Raw genomic sequence first — 19,526 nt, 5'->3', positions numbered from 1 at the left:
GCCGGCCACGGCCCTGCTCCGCCGAATCGTCGTCCTCCCCGCGAATCGTCGTCCTCCCCACCCTATGACGGCCGCCGCCCTCCTCATCCTCCGCGGCTGCCCTCCATGGCGAAGAGAAGAGGCGAGGGGCGGGCCATCGGTGTGCCGCCAGAGCGCCACCAAAATCGTCGAGGTCAAGCCTTGCTGAGGGTGCGGGCGAGCTCCGCAGCGTGGGCGAGCTCGATCCCGTCCACCCAAGGCCGATGTCGCTCGAGCGAAGGTGTCCGGAGGCGGAGGGATGTGGATCAGAGCGGAGATTTGGGAGTGGAGGGTGACTGCCGGCTCGAGAGCGGACGGAGCAGAAGGGGAACATAAGCTTTTTCGGCTTAACCCCCTCTCTTCCCTTCTTTTTCCGGCCGACATCCCCTCTCTTCAAAATTGGACTGCGGGTTGATTACTGAAAACTTGAGGGACTTTTTTGCAAAATGACCACGACGGTTGAAGGATTGAAAGAAACATCCTCTCTTTTATATTAGGTATAGGTATAGATATGCGCATACATGACAAGATCCATGCACCACACGGACAACCTTTGGGGCTCGGACTCGGCGCCGACTCCGAATTTTGTGCCCTGCGCGTGCGACTCCGAAACTTGTTGATGCGGCCCTGTTTGGATACATCTGTAGGAGTCCACTTTAGGTGTCCACATTTTAAGATATTTTTAGAACTTGTGTATCCAAATATAGATCCTAAAAGTGCACTCCTAAATTTTAGGAGGGTCATTTTCATTAGGAGGACCAAGGGGTTTTAATGGATCCTATTTCTCCTAAAAGTGGTCCCCAAATCCCCCTTTACCCCTATTGCCCTTGCATGTATTAATGATGTGAACAGGGGTAGTTTAGAGGAGTAATTGAGAGGTTAAAATGATATTTTTCCTCTAAGGTCCTAAAGATTAGTAGTCCATCCAAATAACCCTGTACTAAAGGACTAGCAATTTGAGGATTCTAAGAATTCGGAGTATGCACCAAGTCCGAGCAGTCGAGGATCCCTGTAAAATTCTTAATCTGACTTCCCTTTTTTTCCCTAGAAGTACTCTCACCCACTTTATCATTGTAGTTGTCATGCATATGTACACGAGTAATATCTGGGAAAGTTGTTGGGTACTCTTATCTTTATTGAAGCAACCATTGATAGAAAAGCCTAAAGATGGTTGGTAAACGACAAACCGACTATAGCTAGAGGATATAATAAAGCAAAGATGCTTGAAATGCATCAAGTGTGAACTGGTGCTTGAATGTGCTGCCACACTGAATTATTTGCTTGAAAAATATATGGGATGGATGGTTCAACAATGTGAGGCCTAAACCCTTTTTGAGAAGACGGTGGAAAAGGCGCATATATAGCTAAAAATAATAGCAAAAAGCCATAAGAAATCAATCAGCAAGCAACAACCTCAACAAAATCTGACCTCTTGGGTCCCTTTAAAAACCCCTCCATCGTACAGTATATTCCCATCCTCATCGATCACCATTTGTGTTTTAAGAGTTCTAGCTATTTAGTTCTTCCAGAGTTCTACTCAGTTAAGGTACAACCTCTATCTTACTTCTCTCACAACTAGTTTGTGTAGGAAATTGGTTTCAGTATCTTATATCATCTACTTCAAGAATAAATGTTGTCTTGCAAAGTTGTCTCATGTTCCATGTATCAAGAGTAAGCAGTAACTCTAGTGTGTCCCATACATTTAGGTACAAAAGAAATGGATCATGCTATTGACATTCATGCATCCTCAAAGAAGCCCGCGCTAGAGTCTAAGCAACAGATGATACGTGAGTTTTGGAGAAAGAAACAAGAAGAAATTGAGGCAATCGAGGACTTCAGCAAGCATGCAATCCCCATGAGACGTCTCAAGAAAGTTATTAGTGCTAACAAGGGTAAAATTATGATGAGATTTGACACTCCATCCTTCCTAACAAAGGTGTGTGAGATCTTTGTGCAAGAACTTTCATTCCGTGCTTGGATGTGTGCCCATTCCCAAGACCGTGGCGTCATACTGGACTCTGATATTGCTGATGCTGTTGCCTCCATTGAGCCCTATGATTTTTTTAATAATGTTCTACCCACTGATCTAGAGGAGTACAACTCTTCTCTTCGTTCAAAGCCTATTAAGAAGCACCATCATTTGTTGATAGATAAACCATCAACACCCACCCACCTTCCTTCCGATCAGTACCAAATGCCACAATTTATTCCTCAATCTGTAGGACATTCCACCTATGTTCACATTTCTCCTCCTTTGTCACCAAAAACAGGTTGCCGTGTGCCTTTATCCTTGACATGTGTACCACAGGAACCATATCCCTTGATGCCAACAACAATCACACCTGCACCCATTGTGAGTGGAAGAATGGTGTTCCTTAGGAATAACATCAGCAACAATGTTGATATTTTAGGTGTGACGACCCCTCTACCAGTACCTCCAAGTGCACAGCCAAATATTCCAAATAACCGCTACATAAGCACAATTGCTTCTACTTCTTCAGATTGTGTTGGTTATGCTAACACTAGCAATGTTGTTACTCAAGATGGAGGTTCATCTGCTTTGCAATGCTCATCCCCTTCACCAATTGCTAATAACAGTGGCCCCATTGCTACTTGTTTAAATCATATGAAACCAGAGGTTGCACAGATAAAAAATGACATACATGCTCATGGTACTGATGGCATTGACCCTGAAGCTACAACTGGTGTCAATGATGGTCAAAATCAACATGGAAGCTTAGATGCGGAAGTTTCTACTATAGCTAATGTAAGTGGGTATAGCAGCAATATCAACTGGGATGAAGTTGACATGGCCGATGACTCCTTGCTGATTGAGTTTTGGGAGGATATCTTTATGAACAAAGACCCAGCACCTTCTCCTACCGCTACTTCTACTACAGATCATGTTCCATTTCCTTGTGATATGCCGAAACTTGAGGGATTTGGTCATGAGTTGTATCTTCTTGATGACATCGTCTCTAGTGCAAGCACCAGCAGAAGGCTTAGCTAGATGGGATCAAGGGCGGGAGAAGGAAGAACAAATATTTAGTAACTAGTCTCTCTCTCTGTGTATGATATGGTGTACCATGCTTGGTTCCATATATGTAAAAACGAAATGCTATACTAATGCAATGCAAAAGAGGCCTCCTATCATGGCTTACCTAGCAAGCTAGCACACACAAAAAATCAGTGGGCTGTCCTGCAGCCGGACAGCAGCTGCTACAGTAAAACGCACAGCTGCTGCTAGATGCCCAGACTGAATGGGGAAAAAAAGATGCTTGGCTGCAGCTGATCGACTGGCATGTACCAGCTGCTGCAGCCGCAGCTGTCCAAATAGCCGAAGGGAGGAGTGCTCAAGTACCAATGCGTCATAGGAACCTCCCTAGATAGCATGAGTGCTTGACGGCATGGAATTGAAGCCTAAGGCACCCATAGTTCAATAGGGCAAAGGAAGATGGAAAGGCCAAACACAGGACCAGATTGCATTACTCAAGGCCAGGCTTGGGCTCAGGTCCCAAGCCTAACCCCCACGCAACCCATACCTGATCCTGGAAACATCATTCTCAAAGAGGGAAAAAGGGTGGTAGCCGCGGTACAAATCTGTGGGCAAACGAAATGCAAGAACTCATGATCTTATTTCTCAGGTAGCAATACATCTTAACATCAATTTCTGCAACATGCTAAAAATGAGAGGGTGAGGGAGGGAGGGAGAATCCTCCCTGCAAAGTACTTTCAGCATGTTGCACATATTGGCTTATTTATTAAAAACCAATGGGCGATATATGTGTTTGACCTTAAAATCAACACATATGCACTTCTCTTATTAGGTGATATATGTTTGATCTTAAAATCGATCCTGCATTAATTAGGAGGCTATCACTTCCATAATGTAGTTCTCAATCAACTTCTTATAGTCGACGAAAGACCAGACAAGCTGCATAATTAGAGCAGTATCAATCCACTATGTTCTAGTGTTCTTGGGTGAGTTCCTGGTGTGTACCTCCCTGAGGTGAAGCTGACAAGTATGAACTCGAGCACTTATTTCTCAGTAAAATTACATCACATCCTTTTCTCCGTACAAATATCAGCATCAATTTGTGCAACATGCCACACATGAAAAGGGCAGAAAGAGAGCACTAAATACAAAATGATTTTCAACGCCACGGCCGCAGAAGTTCATGACAAAAAAAACACATTATATGACAAGCAAGTGCCATTGAAGCATTCAAGTGAAACAACTCAACCTTGATAAGAGCATTTAAACTACTTGATAGTTAGCAGTGAGCAAACGAGCCCGCTGTGAAAACTTCGGAGGGTTGCCTTCCTTTAAAGGAAGGATTCCAGCAACCTGAAAAGTTTCAAGGGAAGACAATTAACAAGGTACGAAAAGGGAGATACCAAACTTGAGTGGGCTCAATCGATCAGTATGTGGGAACTGGGAACCGACCTTCAAATCACTGAAAGTACTTGATGCAGAAAACCCAACAGAGATGGGGAAAAATGATGATGGGTCAGCTGGGGGAACAACAAATTCCATGGAACCACTGCAAACGGTACAGAAAGCAATAGTTAAGACGCAAGAAGCTACAAAATAGAATTATAACCATGATCGTCAATATTCAAATATTTCGGACCTGCGGTTTGACTGATCGATAAGGAGAATAGACCATTCCAACACAGAGTTCCTAGAGTCAAATCTGCTTGCACAAGGAAAAGTGAAACAATAAAAAAGTTGCTGAGACAACAAACACATGCTCAGTTCTATAAAACAAAGAAAGGTGCATAATGTAATGCCATGCCAAAATGGAATGATGCAGTAAACATCATAGTTTTATATAGACTTAAATAGTGTCCAACCATCTAGGATGCAAAACTCGAGCTATATACATAAAAGAAAAAAGTCCAAATTACTCCCTCCAACTATGACAAAAGTCCACATAACCCCCTAAACTGTAAAACCGTTTACTTAACCCCCTGATTTCTCAAAACCAGTTTATTTTTCACCCTTGCTATTCAACTAAAACCAGTTTTGACCAAGCGGATAGTGGACTGCTTGTTTTGATGACCGAGATGTCCACATCATCAACCATTATCCACGTCAGCTATCAGCTGTCTCCCCTACATGGTTGTCGTCGCCACCCCTCTCTCGTGCTCTCTTCTTCATGGACTCTGGCACCTTGGCTAACGCCACTACCCTCTGTTATTTCTTCTCCATGACCAAAGCAGCAGCAGGAGCTCCACATCTCCAACGAGCAAGCACCAGGAGCTCTGTTCCCTCTGTTCCTTCTCTACGCTAGCAAGCACGAGCTCAAATGCCAAGCAATAGGAGCAGAGTAGCAGACACATCTGCATCTCCCTCTTCTGATTCCCTCCAACGAGCAAGCAAAATCCATGGAGCTCAAGCACACCAGCACCTTACTCCCATCCGCCACACAACTGCTCTACATCCAGGTCCAAATCCAGCAGCCACTTGGAATATGGTGGGCCATCAGCAGCTGCTTGGATTGTGAGGGAGTGCATGATGACCAGGATCTGCAGGATTGAAGGCTTTGGAGGTGTGGAGCCATGGAGGGCAGTGGTTGCTGCGTTGGAGGCACTGGAACAGCGACACAAGGACGCACAGGAGCAGCGACACAGAACGATGATATGCCTCAATCAGATGTGGATTTTTGAGGATGTGGCCAAAACTGGCTTGACTTAGATGCCAAGGTGAAAAATGAGCTTGTTTTGTAAACACAAGGGGTTAAATAAACGGTTTCATAGTTTAGGGGGTTACATGGACTTGGACCATAGTTGGAGGTAGTAATTTGGACTTTTTCCTACATAAAAAGTCCATTGTAACAGCTTGATATATCAGTTATAACAGCGAAACAGCAGGTGTTATCACAGTTGATCTTAAGATTAGCAATAAAAGGCCTCACAAAAAAAGACCAAACCAAGCAGCGTATGGTCATGCACTAGTCACAAAGAATTTATGCAATATACTATAGTAAAGCATAACATATGACTATGCTGAAAAGGAAAGGAAACATTACTTCCACTCTCCATCTATCTGTTTAACACTTGGAGCCTCCCGAAGTGCTGGCAGAGGTATAGATATGACAACATTGTGCAGATCAAACATCTCAGAAGCTTCATATTCAATATTGACATAGGTTTCATTTCCAGATACTGACGGCCAGCAGTTGACTACATCGAGCAAAAACATGTTACTGAAAGTTCAAATCAGCAAAAAATCTCACACAAGAAAACAAAGTGATTTTGCACCTGACAGAGGTAAAGATGACTCATCCATCCCCTGGATTCTCCATTTCACCAGAGGAGTTTCGTTCTGACCACTCGGGAAGGGCCTATTTGGATCTTTTGCTCCCAAAATTTGCTGACTGTTAAACAACTCCTTGTTGATATTTGGGTGTGTTTTAAAGCTAAGTCCGGGAATATCTTGGCTTTCAATCTACAACACACCATATATTAGAAAATTCAGTTCATAAACTAATTCATATGATTATACACTGCTGTGCAATAAAGTTGCTTACGCCAATAAAAAAAGACAACAAAAGACACATAAATGAAGGTGAAAGTTACAGTATAGAATGGTGTTGTCTTTGGGGGAGCAGTACAGGAAAGACCACAACAGTGAATAGAATACAATATCAATGTAGGTTCACATAACAAGGGAAATATAAAGTTATATTCTATTTTGCACTATTCAGTTATAGCTTTCCATACACACATAAGCAAAAAGGGTAAAAAGAACAAGTAAAATGCTGGAATTTAAGAAAGGCATTACCTGCAATTGGATGAAACCATCAGCATCATTAAGAACCTGAAGAGCAAGGGTTCCTTGAACATCAAAGTTATTAATACCGCCATCTCTTTTAGCAACAACATTGAGCTTCTCTTCTATAGTCACCATGACAGGGTCAGTTGGTGGAAGAGAAGGTGATCTTGTAGGAACCGAACTTGTCTGTACATCCTCCAAAATGACTTCTCCTTCAGCTTTCAATGACTCAAGGATCTGATTTGTCTTCTGTGTCTTGCCTAATTTCATACCAAGACCTTTGCCAGGTGCAGTAGCAGTTGTAGATGGACGACCTGTAGAATTGCTGCTTGCAGTTAGATCAAATACAGGTCGTGTGCTAGCCTGTACTGTCTCTAGCATTTTGACTGGGAATCAGGTATTGTACTCATGAAAATCTGTTTCCCTAATACTGAGTCATGAAAAATCTGATAAAACTTAAGTAGAGGATGAACAAAAGAAACCCAAGATTTGTTTTGCTATACAACAGCCAGTTTCTATTTAACTTGAATCCAACCATTGTATGATTAAGTTAGATAGATTAACGCAATAAGACTAGAAATGCATCATGAAAGTGAGACAGAATACAGTGGTATGTAAGATTCTTCATTTCTTATTAAAACAGTATTGACAACCAAGCTACATTCGGTAGGTAAGAGGCTCCAGGTGTGAGGCTCCCTGCCCATATTGAAACCCAGGCGCTTGCAGATAGGGCATGCGACCATCTCCTGTGAGCTGCACTGGTTACGCATCGCTGCAGACCCCAGGTTCAGTGGTTCCCTACCTTAGGGACCACATCAGGGGACATCTCTCCCCCTCATTTTCCTTTTCTTTATTAAAACCATATTGCTATTGAATGATCTTTAACTTGTTTTGCAAAAATATAATACAGATTGCAAAGTTTTTTTTTGAAAGCTATACAGCAGGGGAGACCCCCACTGTGAGGGATTGATAAGCCTCAGAAGCTAGGAGTATATGCATGCACCCTAGATATGACACCAGCACAAAATGTTGTTGCAGGGTCATAACAAAATGAAGAGGGAAGAGCATGTACTACATGGTTCAAACTTCATGTATACAAGAACTCCTGGGAACAATAAAAATATATTAATACATTGACATGATACAAGAAAAAAAACCATGGTATACTACACGCAAACTATGGTAAATATACATCCTAGATATGTGGAGATTATCAGAATGGACGGAACTGCAAACACATAAACAACAACGAAAAAAACTATCAACGTGAAATGATGCAATAAGCTTGGCTGTTACCTCTTAAAAAAACATTTACCAAGAAATGCAAGACAAGACTTACCACCTTTGGGTTTGCTAGCAAATGAGTCCATGTCAGTGCTCAGTCCACCAAATCCAGAACCACTGATGCTCATGTCACTGAAAGTTTTTTCAATCACACGTGGACCAGATATTGATGAGTATCCGCCTTTGTCAAGTTTACCTCTTTCCATCTGCAGTGAACACCACCCACAAAATATAACCACTTATACATTAACAAATAATACCCAAAAATACCATTATAGTACAATACTAACTAGTAAAATGCATATAGCTTGACATGATATTTCAATTTAGAAATCTTGGTGATGGAACCCAACAACTTTTTAATTAGATAGTTTGGGTTCCAATCTCCTTTGGTAAAACTATCATTCCATAAATCCTATCCAAAAAATTTTTGGAAAAAGATTCAATGATGCATCTTTTATGTTCACGTATAAGTCACACTTGACAAGTTATTTTATGGGAAACTAAAGTTGCCATAATATCTTCTAAATGGAACCTTTAACTTAATTAGTCGCAGCGCACGAAGTTATGCCAAATGAAACAGAGATAAATAAGACTAAATTCACAGACAAATACACACATAACCCAAAACACTTAAAATGAATGACAATGTATTTTAAATCTGGTGAAGTGCAGACCCTCATTTTGTCAAGCTCATTAGCCTTCTTCTTCATGATATCCTTGGTTTCATTGATTTTGGCTTGCATCATCAGTTTGTGTGCCTTCTCTTCATGGCTCTCCATCTCACAATATTGTTTGACTTGTTGCACTGTTACATTTTCCTTATTTCCAAGAGAGATGGCTTCATCGAAAGCAAATATAAGCTCAAATGCTGTTTTGCAGATGCCCTCCTCATTGAGGGAAGGGGAGTATTCAGGCACCTTTCCATAAGTTAAGGAGACCACAGTATTTGACTATTGCTGTGAAAGCACACACCACATAATAGCAGCATAAAAAGAGTAGATATATGCACAGCTCTCAAAACGAGATTCATATTGGTAAAAGTTCTGCATAGATACCCAAGTAACTAGTGCTTGCTGCTTTTCAGGTTTTTCCCTCAGTAACACGTAAAACCCCAATTAGCTTGGATGCAACGTAAACTTATAGCTTCCATTCTCTCCACAAGAATATCCAGTATGGTTACCTTGTATGTATCATTATGAACCCCCCTCCCACACACACACACACCCACCCAAAAAAAACAAGGTTCAATTTAAAGTCATAGATTAAATAGGATCATATAAATAAGGTAAAACCAAAAAAAAAACAGAAGATTAATATAGTTGAAATTAGGATACGAGCTTGGAGAGCAGCCTCAAAGTGTCCAAATCTTCAAGAATATTGCTCTGCTTATTTGTGATGAGCAGAAGATATAAACCTTCAATAGGTTGGTAAACGTAACGCACGTTTTCAGTTTCAACATAAGTGTGTTGTTTCCCAGTTCCAACCAGTTTCGGGAATGCAGCCAGTAATCCTTCAATTCTTATGCGAGACATGTCAACAAACTGCCTTGAAACAAGTGCTGCAATTGCAAACAGGAAAAAGGAACAGCTTCAACAATGTCCCACTTATTTTAATGAATAACTAATGACTAAGGGGAAAGGTACACGTAGTAGTTTCATATTATGTGAACCCATACATAGACTTAAATAAGTAATGGACCAACTAGTTCGCAATATGATAACTAGTGAACCAAATTTGTGATAGGATGCTATCATTCCCATGTGGAGCATGGTGACTGGAGAATTAACAGAATAGATAAATACGAAGGTACAAAATCAATTCTTTGGGAATTGGCAATAACAAGGGATCTGATTAACTGAAGCACCACACCTTTTCCCGACTTTGAAACGATGGAAGCTGCGAGAACCACCTGGGGGTACAAATTATTAAAAAAAAACTATCAGCCCTTCCAGAAACGAGGTACAATAACTCAATAGTAGCAAAGGAAAAATGTCAGAATGTTCCTTGATATCAGAAGATTAAATCAGTTTATTAGTACTAATTAATGTGAGCATTTACACTAAAAAGGACAATGAAACCAACTATCCTTACCATTTTTAATCGCCTTGGTTGATCACTGCAATTGTAAAAAAACAAGCCCACAAATTATGCACCTGCCACAGGAAAACAATTACCCAATCAGAAAAGTAACCACAAAAGAATATAAAATGTGATGAGAAAAAAATAAGAAGGGGCAATTGCAGCCGTTTAAAACTATTTATTTTGATCCTGTGATGCAATCTCAGTCAAATATGCCACTTATACTATAATATGTTTCGCAAAAACATCAACAACAAACAGGGTGTGGATCAAAGGTCTCACATGATATACAGAGTAAAATATATAGAGGACCATAAGGATTTTAAGTTTTGACGCCTAACAACATGGACAAACAAACAAACAACAGAGGTGCTCAGCCAACCATTCTTTGCAGGCTATTCGGCTCAAATGCATTATTAAAACATAATCACAGGCTTATTTATTACCACTGTACGTAATAGGCATACCGATACCAGTATAGAATAGACATCACATCGTTCAAGATCAAGTAGAGAAAAAAAAAGAGCAAAAAAGGGACTAGAGTCAACCGAACCAACAATAGCCTGAGATAGCATTCACGGTAGCACATTGCAAATAGGCCGGAACATCAAGTGGAAGCATCGCATCCGAGCCTACGAGAAAATTGCCAGAGGCAGCCCGGATCTAGAAGAGTACACGGAGAAATGGCAGAGGCAGCCCGGATCTAGAAGAGTACACGGAGAAAATTGGCAGAGGCAGCCCGGATCTAGAAGAGTACACGGAGAAAATTGGCAGAGCAGCCCGGATCTAGAAGATTGCAACTACTCATGACGCGCGGGCGGTCGCCAGCAACGAAAGAGAACAAAAGGAAAAGAGGATTTTTCATGGCCGAAGGACGCCTGGATCTGGCCTGGTTTGGGGTGATCGGTTTCGCACAGCAGGAAGGAAAGGGAAGGGAAGGGAAAGGCATACCCGTTGGATGCTGCTCGTCGAAGAAGGGCTCCACGGAGACTCGGCGTCGGCGAAGGGCGGACGGAACTTGGGGAAGGGCGGCGCCGCTGGCAGGGAAGAGGGGGCGCGCCGGGAGACCGAGTGAGAGAGAGGGAGGAGCAGAGCTGGTGTGTTTCGTTTGTAAAACACGTTATAGCGGTTGGGTCACAATGTCACGTCTCACAACGTCCGGTTTTACTTTGCGAGATGAGCATAAACCACACGAGATCCGAGATTAAAGGGAGATCATATTTTTATTCGAGATCTATCGCAGACATTATATTAAGATTTTCTGATTTATTTATAAAATAATATAAATATATTTTTGTTGGAGTTTGCATGCGTCTTCGGGTTGTGGATATGGGATAGTCTGACTTTTTTTTCACGACGTTCATTTCAATTTAATTTGATTGATTTTCATGATATTTTGGTCCAGTAGCCTTCTATTCTGTTGTATTCCGACGTCGATTTCTTTGTAAGGGTTACAGATTTGACAAATTATGTTTTTTGTCTCTATTGTGCTCGAGGCGTCTTTAGGTGTTGGCTGCACTCCAATTCAATTGAGTTTGTTTGCTGTCTTTTCATATTTTAAAATGGATTGCTCTGCATAGCATCTTTGTGTTTTGATGTCAATTTAATGTTCGAAAGGTTTTTATTAGCTGGTGATCTAAATGATATACTCAGCGGTAATAACCATATCTTCTTAAAGCAGTTTTCAGTGCAAATACTAATAAAAGGGATGGATAGATGGATGTACAGCGGGAGAAAGAAGCTGGAATAAAAACAAATTGTTTGCTTTTCTATATGTGCGTGTGAAATATAGTTTTGTGACGTGCTTGTTTCCATATATATGAGAAAGATGTATGTAATATTGCGTTTTTATTTGAAATAAGTACGTACGCTTTCTCAAAATTGAGCGATCATGTTCTTATTTTTTAAAAAAAACGAAGCATGTTTGTTTATGTGAAGCAAGTAAAAGTTGAATTTTTTTGTTGCTGGGCGTTAATATCTGATCCCATCCGCTCTATCCAAATCAACCTCCTTCCCTCCATAAACCTCCACGCCCCGCCATCCATGGCGTCCTCCGCCGCCGCCTCCTCCTCGTCCATTCGCCACCCCCATTTTCTCCCTGCCAAGCCCGTCTCCCCTCCCAAACCACCCACTCATCCACTCCCCCCGCGGCGGCCACCCCGCGCACAGCTGGTCGGTGCCGCCTCCACTCCCCGCACGTCGCAGGCAGAGCTCCGTCCTGACTCCAAGAACGCCTCCGCGCTGTCCGCCGAGCTCCGCCGCCTCGCGCGCGCGGGGCGGCTGCCGTCAGCGCTCTCCCTCCTCGACCACCTCTCCCACCGTGGCGTGCCCGCCACCGCCTCCGCCTTCGCCGCGCTCCTCTCGGCCTGCCGCTCCCTCCCGCACGCGCGCCAGGTCCATGCGCACCTCCGCGTCCACGGTCTGGACACCAACGAGTTCCTACTCGCCAGGCTCGTCGAGCTGTACCTCGCGCTCGGCGCCGCCGACGATGCGCGCGGGGTGCTCGACACGATGCCGCAGCGTGGGGCGACCGCCTACTCTTGGAACGCGCTCCTGCACGGTCACGTTCGCCGTGGCCGCGGCGAGGCAGCGGGCCCTGTCGCGGAAGCGTTCGCGGAGATGCGCGCCGCGGGGGCCGACGCCAACGAGTACACCTACGGCTGTATGCTCAAGTCCATCTCCGGGAGCGCCAGGCCGTCAATGGCCATGGCCACCGCCACGCACGCGATGCTCATCAAGAACGCGTTCGCGGGCGCGCCGGGGATGCTGATGACTGGGCTCATGGACGTCTACTTCAAGTGCGGGAAGGTGAAGCTCGCTGTTAGGGTGCTCGAGGAAATGCCCGAAAGGGATGTCGTCGCGTGGGGCGCCGCCATTGCTGGATTTGCGCACAAGGGGATGAAGAGAGAGGCGCTAGAGCATTTCCGGTGGATGGTGGAGGATGGGGTCAAGGTTAACTGCGTGGTGCTCACGTCAATTGTGCCGGTCATCGGAGAGCTGCGGGCACGCAACTTGGGTAGAGAAATTCATGGATTTGTGGTGAAGAAGTTTGGAGATCGTAAAGATGTTGCAAAGGTCCAAGCAGGGTTGGTTGACATGTACTGCAAGTGTGGCGATATGATCTCAGGTAGGCGAGTGTTCTATAGCAGCAAGAAGAGGAATGCTGTGTCGTGGACAGCTTTGATGTCTGGGTATGCATCCAATGGCAGGCCAGACCAGGCGCTGCGGTGCATAGCTTGGATGCAGCAAGAAGGAATCAGGCCAGACCTCATTGCAGTGGGTACTGTCCTTCCAGTTTGCACAAAGTTGAAAGCATTGAGGGAGGGGAAGCAGCTCCATGCATACGCTTTAAGGAGGTGGTTCCTGCCCAATGTCTCCTTGTGCACATCACTGATCACTATGTACGGTTCATGTGATTGCTTGGAATACTCTCACCGGGTGTTCCATGATATGGACAAGAAGACTGTACAAGCTTGGACTGCATTGGTTGATGCCTATCTCAAGAATGGAGACCCATTGACTGCTGTTGATTTGTTCAGATCAATGCTGCTGACAAACCGTAGGCCGGATGCTGTTGCCATCACCAGGATGCTGAGTGCCTGCCGTGATATTGGGGCGTTGAAACTCGGCAAGGAAGTGCATGGTCAGGTGCTAAAGTTGCGGATGGAACCTCTCCCTTTAGTGGCAGCGGAACTAGTAAACATGTACGGAACATGTGGAGATCTCAAAGCAGCACAGATGGTGTTTAATCGAACTGAGTCCAAGGGATCCCTGACTTGCACCTCAATAATAGAAGCTTATGCAATCAATCAGAAGCATAAGGAGGCACTGGATCTCTTTGCTTGGATGCTGTCAAACAAATTTGTTCCTACCAATGCCACTTTCGACGTGGTTCTGAGAATCTGCGATGCTGCAGGATTGCATGATGAAGCCCTTGAAATTTTTAGCTTCATGGTGCAAGAATACAAACTAGAAGCATCTCAAGAGAATTTTGACTGCATCATCCGCCTTCTCATGGGTGCTGGTAGGATTTCAGAAGCACAGCGGTTTGCTGACCTGAAATCTACTCTATTTAATTTACCAGCTCCAGTTTTGGACTCTGAACACCAATGATTTTGTACATGTCCTTTGCTTTTTACCTCCTACCAATATGTGTTGTATGATTTTTCAAAGGATGCTGACAACCTTTTTATAGTTGTAAACCTGCTGCGAAGCAACATTGTTTCTGACCAACTAGCAAGTCCATCACTTGTTGCCTTGTTGTGTGTGTAATTTAACATTCATCATACTGTACTAACAATTTTTGAAGAAGAAATAATGTTATCATCATTATTCCCTCAGCAACAACATGATTTGCATTGCAATGAAATATGAATTTTATTTTAGTTTGTTGTTGCTATTATCATTATGAATGTTTGCTTATGTTACACTGTTTTCAGTCTTATTTAGTATGCTACAAGCAACTAAGTTCCCCTCTGCAGCACTCAGTGAGCGATAAAGATTTATAAAAAGTACTTCTTTTTTTCTCAAGTACTGTAGTTTTTTTATTGGAAAGATATCACTACCCTCAGCCAAATTGTTGGAAGCTAGGATATAGACAGAGTTTAGCCAATGACCCTGGCAAAGCATGGGAACAAGTGATGCACCAGGCAGGAGAGTCCTTTCATCACTTGCTGGAATAATCAGAACTGTTTCAGCATCACGCTTACAAAAAATAACCTACATCACTTGTTGGAACAGTCAGGACCATTTCAGCATCACCCTTACGGGAAAAAAAAAACCTTCACAAAGGGCTCATCCCACTGATTTGTATTTGGGTCAATTAACTCAGATCCCTTCTGAACAAGCACTTGACCTCGAAAAGAAACGGGCCACCTCCGTATATCTATGGATAGGGCCAATATTATGAGATATCTCTGCAATGTGGAAATAAATAACTAACTATGCATGCTTCTATTTTTCTGTCCACAATAGTGGTTCGGAAGAAAAGAAACATGCAAAACTGATAACTATTTTTAGATACTAAATATAACCGTTAACCAATTTTAGCCCTCAGAAACCATCTCATCCATTCCTTTCCCAATGCCTGGTCGTTAGTAACTTCTAATGGTTTGCTTCTTTTCTCTTTGATTTTTTCCCCCATTTTGAATCATGTATTTTTCTAGAAAAAGGAAAGAAGAGAAATGAAAGAATTTTACAAATTATCTTACTTGGAACCTGTCTTCTATCTTGAATTCAATTTTATTATCTGTTGTTATTTCTTGCACTCACCCCTCTCTGTCCAAGTTCTGAAATGGGGAGTGAATGCTGTATTGTTTTCTTGAAGGGGAAGGACATATCGATACCAGTTTCTTGGTTCTTATTGCTGGCATGTTTCCTCACACCAAGCTGAATTTTCTATCATACACGGCTTATTGTCTTCTTCTAATGATGATATGTTCAACAACCTGTCCATAGTGTCAGAGCTCTGGTTTTTCCCAAAGGTAAGATTTGTATAACGTTTACTGCTTCATATTTACTCAAGTAAATTTTAAAGGATGTATGTGCAATCAGTTTTGGTATATTGGTCGGATTCATACAATTTTATGTAGAGGAAAAAAATTGACTGGCTGACATCCTTGAAACTGTTTTAAGGTTCAGTTTGTTTTTTTCATGCATTTCAGTTTCTCTTCAATCTAGGTCAATTCATCTTTTCCCCATAAAAAAGGCTTCCGTGTTCTTTCTGTCAAAAAATGCTTAAGGAACATTTAGTTTGTTTCTCAATACTAAGCATAAAAAACTCACTTATGTTGTTTCAATCATCATTTGGAAGTTCAGGCAATGGTCATTTCTTATCAAGTGCAGAGATTAGCAAGAAAAACTGCAAAAATTGGTTTCAGCGCAATTAACTCGTTCAAGAAGAAGGCATTGCATCTTATGGGCTGCCTTTGCTCCAAAGGCGCCAAAGATGATAATGCCGCTTCTGGACACAGAACACCATCAAGGAGAGATGAATCTACAGTTGCAACAAGTGCCAAGACTAGCGCGGTGCTGAATGCAAAGTTCAAAGGAAATACATTAAACTCCAGCACATTAGATTCATATGGTGGAGGGAAGGTGGTAGCTTTAGATGCTAGGATCAGCAGTGGTAACAATACTGACCTGAAAGGGCTCTCAGGTGAGCATATAGTTGCCGGTTGGCCATCTTGGCTCGTAAATGTGGCACCTAAAGCTGTAGAAGGATGGTTGCCTCGGCGAGCAGATTCATTTGAGAAATTGGCCAAGGTAAATTACTGAGTGAATGATTTCCTCAATGCAAAATACTTGAATAATTGCATAGATTCTATTATGTTGCAGATTGGACAAGGAACTTACAGTATCGTGTATAAAGCTCGGGATCTCGAGTCAGGGAAATTTGTCGCACTAAAAAAGGTGCGGTTTGTCAACATGGACCCCGAAAGTGTGCGCTTCATGGCTAGAGAAATCCATATTCTTCGGAGACTGGATCATCCTAATGTCATAAAGCTTGAAGGAATTGTAACATCTCGTGTTTCACAGAGCCTCTATCTTGTCTTCGAGTATATGGAACATGACCTTGCTGGTCTTGTTGCAACTCCAGGCCTCAAGCTCACTGAGCCGCAGGTGGTTATCCCACTACTCTTCCATTGATGATCGATCACTTAGAAAACATACATGAACTAAAATTATAGCACAACTATCAGATAAAGTGCTTCGTACAGCAACTGCTGCTTGGCCTCGATCATTGCCATAAAAATGGAGTTCTGCACCGAGATATCAAAGGCTCAAACCTGTTAATTGATGGCAATGGAACGCTGAAGATTGGAGACTTTGGCCTGGCCATATCCTATGATCCCAACAACCCGCAACCGTTGACAAGCCGTGTTGTGACATTATGGTACAGACCACCAGAGCTTTTGCTTGGTGCCACGGAGTACGGTGTTGCTGTGGATATGTGGAGTACAGGGTGCATTGTGGCAGAATTGTTTGCTGGCAAACCTATCATGCCAGGAAGAACTGAGGTTTGTTATTTTGCTTTTGGACAGAAAGGATAAACCATATAAGTTTCTTTCAGATTTTGCTGGTTGAGTTCTCATGAGTCCTGTTGCGACGATATTATGCTAGGTGGAGCAAATTCACAAGATATTTAAGCTATGTGGGTCACCACTTGACTGCTATTGCAAGAAATCGAAGGTGCCAGAAACAGCAATGTTCAAGCCTCATCAGCAATATAGGCGGTGTGTTGCTGAGACTTTCAAAGATTTTCCCCCTTCAGCTGTGGTTCTCATAGACTCCTTGCTTTCACTAGAACCAGAAGTTCGTGGAACAGCTGCTTCAGCTCTTCAAAGTGATGTAAGTTTTGCACTAGATGCCCTGGCTCGCAGAACTTGGATTTGTAGCACTTAAGCTATGTATCAAACTTCTTCCAGTTTTTCAGAACCAAACCACTTGCTTGCGACCGTTCAAGCCTACCGAAACTTCCGCCAAGCAAAGAGTATGATGTTAGACTCAGGCAAGAAGAGGCGAGGAGGTACAAGTTGTGGACCTTATTTTTTTCCCCTTGCATCTTTGGATTCCATGACTACTTTGTTGGGGTTCATTGTGATGCTGACATTCAGTCTTCTTAATTCATGTTCCTCCAGGCAAAGAAATGCAGGGCCTGGCGGACGAGGAGCTGAATCTGTCAGACCTGGAAATGAGAATCATGTAACCAGTCGCGCCATTGATATTGCTGCTCAAGTGAAGGTGAGTATGATAGATGGACATTCCAAATGGCTTCAATACTCAATTTAGTAGACTTTGTTATAATTTTCAGAAAATTTTGGATGGTTTATAAGCCATATATTCCTAACGTTAGAAAAATTTCAATGTCTAAAAAACTTTAACAAGCTTCAAGAACAGTTACTCAAGGAATAGCATCTTAAACTGTATCATTGCATCATCTCTTGAGGACTTGCACATTCTACAGGGCATCACCAACTCTGACTGCCTTTATCACCTTGCAGCAACCCACACATACTACTTCAAAGAGCACCTGTGAGAAGTTTAATACAGAGGACAGTGTGCCAGGGTTCCGGGTGGAACCACGGGCATTGCCAACCTCAGTGCAAGTTCCTGAATATGGATCCACATGGAACAACATGGGGGGTTACACTGATCACCATGCCGTTCCTGGTCGTGTATGCAGCTCTGTTCGTGTCGCAAGAAAGAAAGGATCAACTCATTCAAATATACCACAGTATGACACAACAGATTTGAGGAATGGTATTGAGGTTGCTGATCACAACCAGCCAGCTGCTAGGCCTGCTTGTTCTCAAAACAAGGACCTGCAGGAGGTTAGTATGGAAAATTACACCAGGTTTCTTTCATTTCACATGGATTTACCTTATGTCTGTGACTTGCTGTGATCAGAACCAGGGAAGGAAGTACAAGAGGATCCACTACTCCGGGCCGTTGATGCCGCCAGGAGGGAACATCGAAGACATGCTCAAGGAGCACGAGAGGCACATCCAAGAAGCGGTGCGCAAGGCACGCCTTGGCAAGGGGAACAGATAGCTAGGAGAACATAGAGCAGCTGAAGGTCATAGGAGAAATGAACCATGGTTCAATGGTGCTACTGACCCTTTCAACACTAGGAATAGGAATTCAAGCAGAGCACTCTTCAGCAAAGCTGCCATGTTAAAAAGCTGCTTCAAGAGTTCTTGCATGTAACATGGTAAGGCAACTCAATACAACAAAGAATGAGTAGATTACATCGCAAAGATCAGTAAGTTCACAGGTAGGATATCACGTTTAAAATTGAAGAGCGCAGAGAAATGAGGAAGGGGAATTACAGAGCCTGGGTGAATATAGAGGGTTTTTTTTTCTTTACTTTGTTAAGAGGAACACAAGAATTTAGGCCTTTTCTGTAAGTTTTGATGCAGTTATAATGCTGTCATTGTAAAGTTGTTCATCCTTTTTATGACAAAACTCTGGACTATGAAAACTGTGAGCTGGATTTGAATCTTTAGACGAACAGTTTTATGGCTCTTCAAGACCTGGCTGCTGGCTGAGGATGATGCGGCTAGAATAGCTTGATGTGTTATCGCCTAGTTTGGGTTCTTAACGAATGAGTCAATGCTAACTATGGTGAACATAGGATAGTTATAAGTCTGTAAGTGGAATATCCTACACTATCTAAAAGGGCGGAATCAGCATTTGGAATCAGAATGTTTGGTAGAAAAGAACTATTACGGCCCCTCAAAAAATATCGCTATTTCACATGCACATTAGAGTATTGTTGGGTTCTGAATTCTGTGGGTCGTTGCAGTTTATGCAAAAGGAAACTTTTTTTTTTGCGGAAAGGGCTGGATTATATTAGAAA

General features: G+C 42.8%; 4 protein-coding genes across 5 annotated transcripts; 3 read left to right on the top strand and 1 right to left on the bottom strand.

The window, feature by feature from the left end:
* The first annotated feature begins 1,036 nt into the window (after positions 1 to 1,036).
* Positions 1,037 to 3,154, top strand: LOC117863700 (uncharacterized). The gene has a single exon (XM_072294858.1). The coding sequence runs from the start codon at positions 1,736 to 1,738 to the stop codon at positions 3,026 to 3,028; it is 1,293 nt and encodes a 430-aa protein (XP_072150959.1). The 5' UTR covers positions 1,037 to 1,735; the 3' UTR covers positions 3,029 to 3,154.
* An 880-nt stretch (positions 3,155 to 4,034) lies between these two features.
* Positions 4,035 to 11,303, bottom strand: LOC117863699 (coatomer subunit delta-1). Of its 2 annotated transcripts, none has more exons than XM_034747513.2 (12): positions 11,117 to 11,303; positions 10,178 to 10,239; positions 9,956 to 9,995; positions 9,421 to 9,644; positions 8,761 to 9,003; positions 8,139 to 8,289; positions 6,809 to 7,113; positions 6,286 to 6,472; positions 6,054 to 6,207; positions 4,653 to 4,715; positions 4,466 to 4,562; positions 4,035 to 4,366 (listed from the first exon to the last, which is right to left on the bottom strand). In XM_034747513.2, exons 2-12 carry the CDS (start codon positions 10,178 to 10,180, stop codon positions 4,277 to 4,279), a joined length of 1,557 nt encoding a protein of 518 aa, XP_034603404.1. In that variant the 5' UTR covers positions 10,181 to 10,239; positions 11,117 to 11,303; the 3' UTR covers positions 4,035 to 4,276. The 2 variants fall into 2 exon arrangements, with proteins under 2 accessions (XP_034603404.1, XP_034603405.1); XM_034747514.2 differs by having other exon boundaries at positions 8,142 to 8,289.
* A 767-nt stretch (positions 11,304 to 12,070) lies between these two features.
* Positions 12,071 to 14,398, top strand: LOC117863704 (pentatricopeptide repeat-containing protein At1g71460, chloroplastic). The gene has a single exon (XM_034747520.2). The coding sequence runs from the start codon at positions 12,086 to 12,088 to the stop codon at positions 14,276 to 14,278; it is 2,193 nt and encodes a 730-aa protein (XP_034603411.2). The 5' UTR covers positions 12,071 to 12,085; the 3' UTR covers positions 14,279 to 14,398.
* Positions 14,399 to 14,637: 239 nt separating this feature from the next.
* On the top strand, positions 14,638 to 19,491 carry LOC117863705 (probable serine/threonine-protein kinase At1g54610). The gene is made up of 9 exons (XM_034747522.2): positions 14,638 to 15,648; positions 15,983 to 16,429; positions 16,502 to 16,786; positions 16,867 to 17,184; positions 17,288 to 17,515; positions 17,593 to 17,693; positions 17,806 to 17,908; positions 18,169 to 18,498; positions 18,575 to 19,491. The coding sequence occupies exons 1-9, from the start codon at positions 15,601 to 15,603 to the stop codon at positions 18,716 to 18,718; spliced, it is 2,004 nt and encodes a 667-aa protein (XP_034603413.1). The 5' UTR covers positions 14,638 to 15,600; the 3' UTR covers positions 18,719 to 19,491.
* Positions 19,492 to 19,526: the final 35 nt, after the last annotated feature.

Source organism: Setaria viridis, chromosome 7 (genome assembly GCF_005286985.2).
Source record: "Setaria viridis chromosome 7, Setaria_viridis_v4.0, whole genome shotgun sequence".
Taxonomy (NCBI): Eukaryota; Viridiplantae; Streptophyta; class Magnoliopsida; order Poales; family Poaceae; genus Setaria; species Setaria viridis.
The sequence above is the reverse complement of the archived record's forward strand: the minus strand, read 5'-3'. Positions and strand labels throughout refer to the sequence as shown.

Coding starts and splice junctions, on each gene's coding strand:
- LOC117863699 (XM_034747513.2), bottom strand. Junction 8,290..8,760: donor ATGAGCTTGACAAAATGAGG/GTCTGCACTTCA, acceptor TGTTCACTGCAG/ATGGAAAGAGGTAAACTTGA. Junction 6,208..6,285: donor GTCATCTTTACCTCTGTCAG/GTGCAAAATCAC, acceptor TGCTCGATGTAG/TCAACTGCTGGCCGTCAGTA.
- LOC117863705 (XM_034747522.2), top strand. CDS start 15,601: ATGTTCAACAACCTGTCCATAGTGTCAGAGCTCTGGTTTTTCCCAAAG. Junction 16,430..16,501: donor CATTTGAGAAATTGGCCAAG/GTAAATTACTGA, acceptor ATTATGTTGCAG/ATTGGACAAGGAACTTACAG. Junction 16,787..16,866: donor TCAAGCTCACTGAGCCGCAG/GTGGTTATCCCA, acceptor CACAACTATCAG/ATAAAGTGCTTCGTACAGCA.
- LOC117863704 (XM_034747520.2), top strand. CDS start 12,086: ATGTTTGTTTATGTGAAGCAAGTAAAAGTTGAATTTTTTTGTTGCTGG.
- LOC117863700 (XM_072294858.1), top strand. CDS start 1,736: ATGGATCATGCTATTGACATTCATGCATCCTCAAAGAAGCCCGCGCTA.